Source organism: Bombina bombina, chromosome 7, assembly GCF_027579735.1.
Source record: "Bombina bombina isolate aBomBom1 chromosome 7, aBomBom1.pri, whole genome shotgun sequence".
NCBI classification, from domain to species: domain Eukaryota; kingdom Metazoa; phylum Chordata; class Amphibia; order Anura; family Bombinatoridae; genus Bombina; species Bombina bombina.
Window position 1 is genome coordinate 562,328,015 of NC_069505.1, and position 13,048 is coordinate 562,341,062.

Sequence of the window (13,048 nt, forward strand, 5' to 3'; positions counted from 1 at the left end):
AGAAAATTATATTAGATTACACTAGCAAACAAATTTAAACTTTTTTTTTTTAGATTAAAATTAAGGTGAAGAAGAATAGAGTGCTGGGTGGCTGCCTGGCACAGACCAATTAACCAAAAGACTGAAAAAAAATGAGGTATATTAATGCTGAGTGAGCCTGACAGACACAGGCCTGATAGTAAATGTAATTAGATTACACTAGCAAAATATATATATATATTTTTTTTAAAATTTAAAATAATGTTATAAACGGATATTAACACTGGTGGCTGCTGGCTGGCACAGAGCAATGAACCAGAGTATATGCTGTGTGACACTGGCCTGATAGAAAATGAAAAAAATTTTTACTAGAAAAATAATTAAATTTTTTGGTTAGTTAAATTTAAACTAATGTTGTTAGGGAGATATCAGTGGTGGCAGTAATCACAGCATATGCTGTGAGCCTTAAACACAGAGCCTGAAAGCCAGGCAAATGCTAATAAAAAAAAAACGAAAAAAAAAAAAGGCACGAAATATAGCCCTAAAAAGGGCTTTTTGGGGTGCTGTGCTTGCAGCAGAGATGAGTGGAGTCCTTCTGGACTGTAAATACACTAGCCTAGCTATGTTTTTCCTATTAATGTCAGGAGCAAAAACACAACACCTCCTCTCATTAAGAAAGCAAGGTCGTTATGAGTCTAAAATGGCGGATTCCGAGTAGCTGGGAGGGTCTGTGAGGGAGTGTCTGATGTTGATTGGCTCTAATGTGTCAGGCGGCTGTGACATAAAGGGTCAAAGTTTCCACAATGATGACACATAGGGGCAGATCGAACATCGCCATGTGTTCGCCCACAAACGCGAACCAGCTATGTTCGCTGTGAACCGTTCGCGGGCGAACAGTTCGGGACATCACTAATTCTGTGTCAGATTACTTGTGCTTTTTTTGTCATTTTTATGTAGTTGGGGGGGCTATTAGTTGGTACGAGAAATGTTTGATACATGCTCCTATACACTGCTGGGACTTTTCCTGTGCAAATTTGTTTGTGTATGTTCTTTAACTGTTCCCTAAACGTAGCCAGTTATGAGATGTGTGCAATTACTGTCACTATTAATGCACATAGAAGACTATTTATTAATTATTCGGATGCATTTTAGACATAGGAATGTAAATACAATTACGATAAGTTTTTTGTTTATTTTTGTAACAACCAGATTATGTATTATAGATCATCTTATTTCATGTGAATTTGTACCAATATTGAATGCGGCCCCTATATGGTTAAAATAATAAGGTGTCCAGTGGGTGTGTTTTAGATCTCTCACCTTTCACAATCACATTGATGGACATGTATTCAGACCAATCTTGTCTGACCATTTCTCCAGCATCTTGTTGAAGCAGCTGTATTTAAGGTAGCTAATCAAGATGAGATGTAATACTACCTCTTGAAAAAGTCTGGTGGAGACCAAGGAAACGCGTTGAGGCTTTACTGCTCTCTCCCTGCAAAAGTTTTGGAATAACTGACCGGCTGCAACACTTACGGATCGCAAGCTGTAAAGAGTTCTGTGACAGCTGACAGGCTGATAGACTATCCGATACATGCTGCTAAGATTCCAGTGTTTCCGGAAGCAATCTTTTCATCACAGTCGGGGAGGAGTACTTTCATGGTGATATTATTCACTCACTGCATTGATTGTTTTTAATCTTGTACGTTTATTCTGTATTGCGCTTTTAAATTTTCAGTAAATACTTTTACTCTTAGAGAGTGCGCTCTTGTCTCTCTTTTTTCTTCTCCATGCTTAGGATAGAGCTTTTAAATATAACCAATATTATTTGGATAATACTAGCATTCAGCTAGATTATGAGTTGTGCGTTTTGAGTGAAAAAGCAGCGTTATAGCTCTTTTTCACTACCACTGCTATTACGAGTCTTGTAGGTATAACTGTACCGCACACCTTTTTGGCCTTAATGCAACGTAACTACAGCATTTTTCAATGGGACTTCCACAGCGCCGTTATTACGAGTTTGCCTGTCCGAACCAAAAAATGAGCGGTACAGCCAATAACTGCAAGATCTGTACCGCCACCTGAAAGTCAGTAGTTATGAGTTTTACGTTACAAAGCTGTACCATAAAACTTATAACTAAAGTGTTACAAAGTACAATAACACCCATAAACTACCTATTAACCCCTAAACTGAGGCCCTCCCGCATCGCCGCCACTAAAATAAAATTATTAACCCCTAATCTGCCGCTCCGGACATCGTCACCACTATAATAAACATATTAACCCCTAAACCGCCGCCCTCCCGCATCGCAAACACTTGTTAGATATTATTAACCCCTAATCTGCTTCCCCCAATGTCATCGCCACCTACATACACTTATTAACCCCTTATCTGCTGTCCCTAACATTGCCGCAACCTACATTACTGTTATTAACCCCTAATCTGCTGCCCCCAAAATCGCTGCCAACTAACTACACTTATTAACCCCTAATCTGCTGCCCCCAATGTCGCCGCCACTATACTAAAGTTATTAACCCCTAAACCTAACCCTAAGTCTAACCCTAACCCTAATGTAACCCTAACCCTAACACCCACTAACTTTAACATAATTAAAATAATTCCAAATAAAAATTACAATTAATACCTAAATAATTCCTATTTAAAACGAAATAAATACTTACCTGTAAAATAAAACCTAAGCTAGCTACAATATAACTAATAGTTATATTGTATCTAGCTTATGTTTTATTTTTATTTCACAGGTAAGTTTGTATTTATTTAACTAGGTTGATTAGTTAGTAAATAGTTATTACCTAGTAAAAATAAATACAAATTTACCTGTGAAATAAAACCTAACCTGCCTTACAGTTAAACCTAACATTACACTAAAATTAAATAAATTACATTAATCAAATACAATTAACTAAATTACAGAAAAAAAAATAATTTACACAACATAAAAAAGAAATGATCAAATATTTAAACTAATTACACCTAATCTAATAGCCCTATCAAAATAAAAAGCCCCCCAAAATAAAAAACCCTAGCCTACACAAAACTGCCAATAGCCCTTAAAATGCAGGGCATTGCCCCAAATAAATCAGCTCTTTTATGTATAAAACAATACAAACAACCCCCATCAGTAGAACCCACCACCCACACAACCAACCCCCCAATTAAAATCCTATCTAAATAAACCTAAGCTCCCCATTGCCCTGAAAAGGACATTTGGATGGGCATTGCCCTTAAAAGAGCATTTGACTCTTTTACATTGCCCAAAACCCTAAGCTAAAAATAAAACCCACCCAATAAACCCTTTAAAAAATATATATTTTAAACGCATAGTATTGAGGTTATTCCCCATCTCCTTATAGTCACGGGTGCCATAACCCGTTATGTTGAAATATAGCTGTCCCTGCATTCCAGTGGATGCTATGTACTGTATTGGTGAAATGTGTTACTTACCAGAGAATGTTAACTTAGGTAGGTATTTAGTTAATTTTGTTGTAGCTTTAGATTCCACATCACAGGTTTCACTGCTTGAAAATGATGTCTGACTATCTGAAGTAAAACCTCTTCGTTGTTCTACAGAATTCAAAACAGAAAATAGATTTAATAATATTGTGTGTGTGTGTGTATTTCTCTTTGTGTGTGTGCATATACACGTGTTTGTGTGTGTGTGTGTATATACACATGATTGTGTGTGTGTGTATATATATATACACGTGTTTGTGTGTGTATATACACGTGTTTGTGTGTGTGTGTATATATACGTCTTTGTGTGTGTGTGTATATACATGTGTTTGTGTGTGTATATACACGTGTTTGTGTATATACACATGTTTGTGTGTGTGTGAATATATACACATGTTTGTGTGTGTGTATATACACGAGTTTGTGTGTGTATATATATACATGTGTTTGTGTGTGTGTGTATATACACGTGTTTGTGTGTATATACACATGTTTGTGTGTGTGTATATATATACACATGTGTGTGTGTATATATACACATGTTTGTGTGTATGTGCATATATACACGTGTTTGTGTATGTGTGTATATATATATATATATATATATATATATATATATATGTGTATATGTGTGTGTATATATGTATACATATATATACTGTGTATGTATATATGTGTGTGTATATATATATATATATATATATATATATACATACATATACACACACCTGTTTAGTATGTTGCCAATACCTAGAGATCAATTGAGGATAATTTGTTACCCTATGATGATATTTTGTATAGGAAAATAAATACATAATGTTGCAGTTTATTTGTAAATATGCTTAATGGAAGAGTGCTGGATATATATACAGTATATATAGTGAAAAAAGCAGGCTTGCACTCACTGGTCTTAAATAACTGGTGCCTTTAATGTGACAGGTTACCAGTTTGAAAATGAAAAAGGAGATATCATTAGTGATATATTTTAATTTAAACTGAATGGGGCTTAGGCTACACCACCCATAGTTACCTTCCTCCTGGTGAAGTTCGCATGATGCTGACATTTTGGTTTCTTTCTGATGGATCTTGAAGTATATTTTGTTGAAATGCGCAGGGGGAAATTTTTTATACCATCCAAATGCCTCATCATATGGAGAATTTTGGGTCTTGTTTTCCACAAGTTCATACGATGAAACTGTTGGGCTTGGCAAATCACTGGTGATATCATCTGTGGATGCATAAAAATAGATAATTAGATATTAGATTGCAGAATCAGATGGGGGAGTAGTCTATGTTTATTAGCTAGTATGAGTAGTTAATACTAGTAGTAATACTACTTAGTAAGTTACGTGTTATTAGTTGGTTAAGGTTATTTGTAGGTTGGTTAGGATTTAGTTAGTAGAGGGCTAGATTACGAGTTTTACGGTATGAGTGAAAAAGCAGTGTTAAGGATCTTTTTCACTACCGCTGGTATTACGAGTCTTGCAGGTACAGGTGTACCGCACACTTTTTGGGCCGTAACGCAACGTAACTACCGCAGCTTTCAAAAAGTCATTTTTCAATGGGACTTCCATAGCGCCGGTATTATGAGTCTGCCTGGGAAGCCAAAAAGTGAGCTTAGGTGTTATTTTTATTTTACAGCTAAGTTTGTATTTATTTTAACTAGGTAGACTAGTTAAAATAAATACAAATTTACCTGTAAAATAAGACCTAACCTGTCTTACACTAAAACCTAACATTACACTACAATTAAATAAATTACATTAATTAAATACAATTAACTAAATTACACAAAATAAAAACACTAAATTACAAAAAAATAATAAGCACTAAATTACAGAAAATAAAAAAGAAATTATCAAATATTTAAACTAATTACACCTAATTTAATTGCCCTATTAAAATAAAAAAGCCCCCCAAAATAAAAAAAAAACATAGTCTAAACTAAACTGCCAATGGGCCTTAAAAGGGCCTTTTGCGGGGCATTTCCCCAAAGAAATCATCTTTTTTACCTGTAAATAAAAATACAAACAACCCCCCCAACAGTAAAACCCACCACCCACACAACCAACCCCCCAAATAAAATCCTATTTAAAAAAACCTAAGCTCCCCATTGCCATGAAATGGGCATTTGGATGGGCATTGCCCTGAAAAGGGCATTTGGATAGGTATCCTAATCTAAAATTAAAACCCACCCAATAAACCCTTAAAAATCCTAACACTAACCCCCGAAGATCCACTTACAGTTTTTGAAGACCCGACAGCCATCCTCAACAAAGTGGCAGAAGTCCTCACCGAAGCCGGCAGAAGTCTTCATTCAGGCGGGCCAAAGTCTTCATCCAAGCTGGCAGAACTTTTCATCCAGATGACATCTTCTATCTTCATTCATAAAGGCGCAGACCGGCTCCATCTTCAAGACATCCGGCGCGGAGCATCCTCTTCAATCGATGGCTCTTCCAGAATGAAGGTTCCATTAAGTGACGTCATCCAAGATGGCGTCCCTTGAATTCTGATTGGCTGATAGAATTCTATCAACCAATCGGAATTAAAGGTGAAAAAATCCTATCAGCCAATAGGATTGAGCTCACATTCTATTGACTGTTCCAGTCAGGCAATAGAATGTGAGCTCAATCCTATTGGCTGATTGGATCAGCCAATAGGATTGAAGCTCAATCCTATTGGCTGATTGCATCAACCAATAGGATTTTATCACCTTTAATTCCGATTGGCTGATAGAATTAACTGATTGGATCAGCCAATAGGATTGAAGCTCAATCCTATTGGCTGATTGCATCAGCCAATAGGATTTTTTCACCTTTAATTCCGATTGGCTGATAGAATTCTATCAGCCAATCGGAATTCAAGGGACGCCATCTTGGATGACGTCCCGTAAAGGAACCTTCATTCTGGAAGAGCCGTCGATTGAAGAGGATGCTCTGTGCCGGATGTCTTGAAGATGGAGCCGCTCTGCGCCGGATGGATGAAGATAGAAGATTCCGTCTGGATAAAGACTTCTGCGGGCTTGGATGAAGACTTCGGCCCGCTTGGATGAAGACTTCTGCCGGCTTCGATGAGGACTTCTGCCGCTTCGTTGAGGATGGATGTAGGGTCTTCAAAAACTGTAAGTGGATCTTCAGGGGTTAGTGTTAGGATTTTTTTTTTTTTTTTTCAAACAAGCTTTATTGAAGAGAGAAAAAAAAAAGCAATTATACAATACATAGTGCGGATAGACCAATTTGATATTGACAACACTTTGTGTACAGTAATAAGTCCTTAAGTTCGTGAGAGACATATCTGGGTTATGCACTGGTGCCAAAGAGTCATATCATCTGCTCAACTAGTGCTACTTGCAGTTGGTATATTTAACTTTGAGCTTGCTTCAACGAGTTGAGTTACTCGTTGTGTTGAATAGTCCATATCAACAGACAAACATGTTCATTGAAACTTAACATCAGGTTCCTGATATTATACACATAAAGGTACTCAGCATCTTTGCTACATACAGCTGAGATTATTTTAGTCCCTGATGTTGCCACCCGTACTTGCCTATGGAAAGGAAATCAGAGTAAATAGTGTTATAGGAAATGAAACAAAAGCTATCTAGAGAAGAATGAGATGGAGGGGGAGAGAGAAAAAAAGGGGGGGAAGGTGGGGGTGGTAGGGGGGAGGGGAGGTATAGGGGAAAGGGATAAGAGCAGTTTCTCATGAGTGTGGGACAGGATCTGTTATTCCGTTGGTCTATTAATAGTCTGATAGACTGTGTTATAACCCTCTGCCCGTCCAAGTTAATGTCATCATGTCATGTGTAGCCAGTTTGCCGACTTTGAGGTAGTGGTATCTCTCCAGTCTAAGCAATTCCCCCACTTTGGCCCTCCAGTCCTGTAAGCTTGGGACTCAGGTCTTTTTCCAGTGTATTGGAATTAGCCCCTTCGCACTATTCAGCATCAGCAAGAGGAGTAGGTATTTATGTTCCCCTACAATCTTGGGTAAACCATGATAGATCAGGTATGATGGTTTTGGTGGAATTATAACCATTAGTATTTTGCTCATTTCTCCCAACACCTCCTCCCAATAAGGCTGTATACATGGGCAGGTCCACCAAACATGAAGGAGGGTTCCTTCTCCTCCACAGCCTCTCCAGCACCCCCCGTTAGCATGCGGGTAAAGTCTTTGTAATCGTTGGGGTGTCATGTACCACCTACTTAACAATTTATAGTGTGCTTCTTGTATTCTCATTGACACTGAGGCCTTTTTTGCCCTTTCAAAGATCTTAAGCCATTCCTTACTTTCTATCTCCTGAACAAGGTCGGCCTGCCAAGCCAAGACGTATGTCGGGAGGGAGGTTCCCCCTTTTGTCATGAGGAGTTTTTATAATTGTGATATTAGATGGTCCGGGGTCTTCAACATTGTGCACAGTATTTCAAATAGTGATCTACGTCTAGTCAGTGTTGGTTTATCCTTATGTGTGTGGAAGTAGTGTGTTATCTGCGCTACCCTATACCACGACGTGAAGATATCTGGGGCCCATTCAGAGAGTTCAGCCTGTGTTTTGAGTTTGCCTTGATGCAATATGTTGGCTATGGAAACCTCTGTTAGGGTATAGTACTCTCCTGGGATGTGTGGTTTATGTTCTATACCTAAATCTGGATTCTCCCGAATAGGGGTGTTTAGTGAATGAAAAGAGGATAAATGTGGGTCTTCACTAATTAGTTTGTCCCACATCTTGAATACCTCCAGCATCATGGGGTATTGCAGGATGGTAGTCGGGTGATTTTTTGCGGAGATCCAGGACAGGGCTCCGACATTTCCCCGTCGTAAAATGTTGTTATCAATTTGTACCCATGCTTTATTACGCAGGTTTTGACTCCACGCAACCAATCTCTGTAAGGAGATAGCTCTGTGTTATTCCCTCAAAAGAGGGATCCCTAGGCCTCCTCTGTCTCTGGGCATGTAAGTAGTATGTTTTATGATTCTGGGCTTCAACCCGTTCCAGATATAGGCTTCTATAGCTGTCTGGATTTGCTGTATGTATTGTGCTACTGGAGAGATTGGGACCGTTTGCATCACATATAACACCCTCGGCTGGATGTTCATCTTAACCACCCTGATTCGTCCCATTCATGAGATGGTCTTGTTTTTCCAGTTAGATAGGTCCTTAAGGACCTCATCCCAGATGAGTTTATAGTTAAGTTCTGCTATCTCATATATATCAGGTGAAATTAATATCCCCAAGTATTTTATGGAGTGTTGAACTATTTTGATTGGGCAGTTTATGTTGAGGGCGCTGAACAGAGTGGGCGATTCGGTAAAGTTCAGGATCTCAGACTTCTGGGGGTTGAGAAGGAAATTTGATACTTCTCCAAAGGCTGAGAATTCCGCCAGGGCTTCGTGCAATGAGTTGGGTGAGTCTGATATGGTCAGTAAGATATCATCAGCATACATCGAGAGCTTGTGCTCGGTATTGCCAATGGAAAATCCTCTGATCTGTGGGTTGGCTCTAATTTTGCTTGCAAAAACCTTGATCGTAAGGGCAAACAAGAGTGGCGAGAGGGGCCAGTCCTGTCTGGTCCCATTTTTTATCATGAAAGCGCTAGAGAGCGCACCATTAACCCTGATCCTCGCATTGGGTGTTGAATATATGTTTATATATTTGGATCCAAAGCCGAATTTCTTCAGCGTGTGCTGGATGAATAACCAATTCACCCGATCAAATGCTTTTTCCGCATCCGTTGTGACCAAGGAGAGTGGCATCCTATGAGTTTGGGCGTGCGTGATCATTTGCAGGATTTTCAGGGTGTTATCCCTTGCCTCGCGTGCCAGGATAAAACTCACTTGAACAGTGGAAACCTATCTAGGTAGAAGCCTATTCATTCGGTTGGCTATCACTTTGGCTAGAATCTTTACATCAACATCATTTTCAGGCTTATCCTGCGGTCTCCCTGGCTTGGGGATCACCATGATATATGCCTCCAGCATGGAGCCTGGGAGGTTGGGGAATTGAGATAGTGAGTTGAATAAGTTTAGTAATATCGGGGCTAGGATGTCCGTTCATACTTTATAATATTTAAGACCAAAGCCATCTGGCCCGGGGGTTTTCCCCGACGGAAGATCTTTAATTGCCTTTTTAATTTCTCCTATTGTGATTGAGGAATCCAATGATTCCTTTTCTTGTTCTGTAAGCTTGGGGAGGTCAATCTCCTTAAGGTAGTCTAGTATACTTCTATCCTCTTGTGACGGTAGAGGGTGTTCTTCACCCTCTCGATTGATGTGTTGTAGGTTGAATAGAGACTCATAGTACGTTCTAAAGGTGGCTGCTATGGAATCAGCGTCCGTTTTAACCTTTCCCTCTCTATCTACCATATGATGTACAAAAGCCTTTAACTTTTTCCGTGCAATTGCTCTGGCCAGTAGTTTTCCAGCTTTATCCCCCTGTTCATAATAAAGTTGCTTCAGTTTCAATGCCTGTTTTTGATAGTCTTCCTGTAAAAACTGCAACAAGGCCTCTCTGGCCGAGACCAGTACTTTCATACCAGCTTCATCTTTCGGTTGTGCTTTGTGAGTTAGCTCCGCTCTCTCAACTTTAGATAACAGAGTTTGATAGCACTCTCTCCTAGCCTTTCTTAGACCGGATCTCTTCTTTATCAGGAGACCCCTGATAGTGCACTTATGCGCTTCCCATATAGTAGCTTTCTCGATGTGTTCAGCAGCATTAAGGTGGAAGAATTCTGTTATGGGTTTATGTATATCAGCGCTAAACATTGGGTCGCCTATAAGCGTGTCGTCCAGTCTCCACATATAGGGTGTGATTGGGACATTGGGCTATAGGATAGAGCAACCGACTGGGGCATGGTCTGACCATGTGATCGCATAAATATTGCTTCTTTTAGTGATCGTGAGGCCTATAGTATCTGTGAACAGGTAGTCAATCCTGGAATATTTCCTATGAGGATGTGAGTAAAAGGTATAATTTTTAACCGACGGATGGTGTGTGCGCCAGATGTCATGTATCGCTAGTTCTGCTAGTGAGGTAGTCATACGTTTCAGTACTTTGTGGGGGGCGCTGGATACACCATTGGAGGTGTCTAGAGAAGGGTCAAAAGATGCATTAACTTCTCCCCCTAGAAACAATATGCCCACCCGCATTTCTAATATTTTACGAATGACTCTTGGCAGAAAGAGGTGTTTGGGGCAGTATAAATTTGCAAGCGTAATGGGTCTGCTGTACAAAGAACCAGTAATCACTAGGTATCTGCCCTCTGGGTCTCTATATGTCTGTATGACCTGGAATGGTATTTTTGCATTTAAGATAATCCCAACCCCATTTTTTTTAGTTGGCCCTGAGGCAAAGAATGCGTTGGGGTAATGGTGACAATACCACTTCGGCTCATGTGCCGCTGAAAAGTGAGTTTCTTGTAGGTAAATTATGTCCCCGCTCATTCTTTGCAAGTCTCGCAAAACTATTGAACATTTATTGGGGCTGTTTAGGCCCTTGACATTTATGGATATGAGCTCAATAGGGTGGGTTCTGTATTGGCTCTGTTTACGTGTCATGGTATGTAAGCTCCACAGGGAGAGAGGACCAGGTACGTGTGGGGAGGGGAAAGAAGAAAAAAAAAGGGGGGGGAGGGGAGAAAGAAGAGGAGGAGGGGTTGAAGAGAGATTAAAGGGGTAAAGGGAAGAAGAAAGTAGTGAAGGGGAAAGGTGTCTTTTCTAAGAAGACAAGTAAAAGTATGATGAGGTAATATTTACTGCGTCTAGTGTGCAGTATAATACAAAAACACTACTCAATATCAGTAAATTCTATGGTAATGCAAACCTTAACAACTACTTAAACAAATCGGGAGTAGTTGTCCCCGTGCTTTCGCTAGTTATATAAACATTTAACAGTTACTTATTAAATCAACGTTCTCCATATGGAAAGAGAATAAAAAGAAAACAAACTAACATCTTAAGTGAGGTTTTGTATTTGCTATATAGTAAGTAGTATGTCTTACTCTGTCATGCCATGTTCACACCCTGTTCTTATGTGCTTGTGTCCTAATCTATAATGGCTGAAGCTTTCCACTAGGGGCAGAGTAGACTATGCCTGTGTGAGTTGTGGAGGTAAGTGATGTCTGGGGCCCAATATTGTCCCAACTGTGTCTACCTTGCGCTCAGCTGCAGGGAATGTAGATGTTACCTGGGTAAAATAGGTGTATCTACATCTCAGGGGCCCTAATTCTATGTGGGTTGAATTTGATGAGTGTATCCCCTGTAGTTATACCCCTCCTGATCTTTGTTGTATTCCAATGGAAGTGACCTCCCCCAAGTGGCATTGTCTTTGAGTGTGTATATCAGAATATTCCTCCCTCAGACCTCTATAAAGTGACTCTGATATTGCTAAACGGGGCCCTTCAAAGATTTAATGTTATGTCTGTGATTTAAGTGCCCTCTAGGGTAAGTCTGAATCACAGTTTTGGGGCTGTAAAAATAAGGACCGAGTCCCATTTCCCTGTGTCCCAGTATCAAGTGCAAATGTGTAATGGGAGTTCAAGATGTGTGGGCTTTTCAATGTGGTCATCTCTGGTTTGAGTGTAGGTCCTACATTATGATCTGTGGGGAAATTAACTTTGTGTGATGAGAACTGAGTCTGTTCCTCCATATGGCCTTTGATATGATACAGAGACTGGATGACTGTGTTAATCGCTACAGTTTCATGTTAAAGGTGTGTAGCGTGCCCTTGAAGTACTAAGAAATATCATACTTATGACACTAAAACAGAACATACAATATAGATATATATAATATTAACAGTTAATTGGCATTTAAACTTCTAACTCAACATCAACATATGACCTGCAAAGTTATCCTGAGCCTCCAAGGAGGGTCCTCAGGTGCTGGGCAGCAAAGTACCCACAGTGAGTAAGTTCAGTCCAATGATGCAGCTCAGTTCATGCTTCCCGGCCTGTCAGCCAGGGAGCTGTTGGTCTTCGCCTCTGATTCTTCTTGGGGTCCTTGAGGGACCTCATTTGTACCCTGTGGTGGGCTGATGTTAAGGCCCAGTGCTTGGTTGAAGTTGGGAAGATCCTTTATGGGTTTGAGGACATGTGAGGTGTTGTTCTTTGTGGCAATCAGGCAGGTGGGAAAGCCCCATCTGTAAGGTATCCTCTTCTCCTTTAGCACTGATGTGACAAATCTCATGTCTCTTCATTTCTGCAGTGTCGTGGGGCATAAATCTGAATAGATCTGGACCTCTGAGCCCTTAAACTCAAGTGGGTGTTGCGTTCTGGCAAGTCTTAGGTTTTCTTCCTTATCTTTGAAGGATAATAATTTCATTATTATATCCCTGGGAGGTGCTCTGCTTGGTGGCTTGGGGCGTAGGCCCCTATGTGCTCTTTCTATAGTGTTAGGATTTTTAAGGGTTTATTGGCTGTGTTTTAATTTTAGAATAGCGTCTTTGGGCAGTAAAAGAGCTAAATGCCCTTTTAAGGGCAATGTCCATCCAAATGCCCTTATCAGGGCAATGGGGAGCTTAGGTTTTTTTAGATAGGATTTTATTTGGGTGTTGGTTGTGTGGGTGGTGGGTTTTACTGTTGGGGGGGTTGTTTGTATTTT

General features: G+C 39.9%; 1 protein-coding gene across 2 annotated transcripts in view; it reads right to left on the reverse strand.

The window, feature by feature from the left end:
• LOC128667055 (uncharacterized) overlaps positions 1 to 13,048 on the reverse strand; it is a 233,165-nt gene that overhangs the window by 173,392 nt on the left and 46,725 nt on the right. For both annotated transcript variants that reach the window (XM_053721938.1, XM_053721937.1), the window contains exons 3-4: positions 4,485 to 4,682; positions 3,446 to 3,565 (exon numbers count right to left, since the gene is read on the reverse strand). In XM_053721938.1, the coding sequence (XP_053577913.1) occupies positions 3,446 to 3,565; positions 4,485 to 4,682 (318 nt within the window). The remainder of the gene's footprint in view (positions 1 to 3,445; positions 3,566 to 4,484; positions 4,683 to 13,048) is intronic.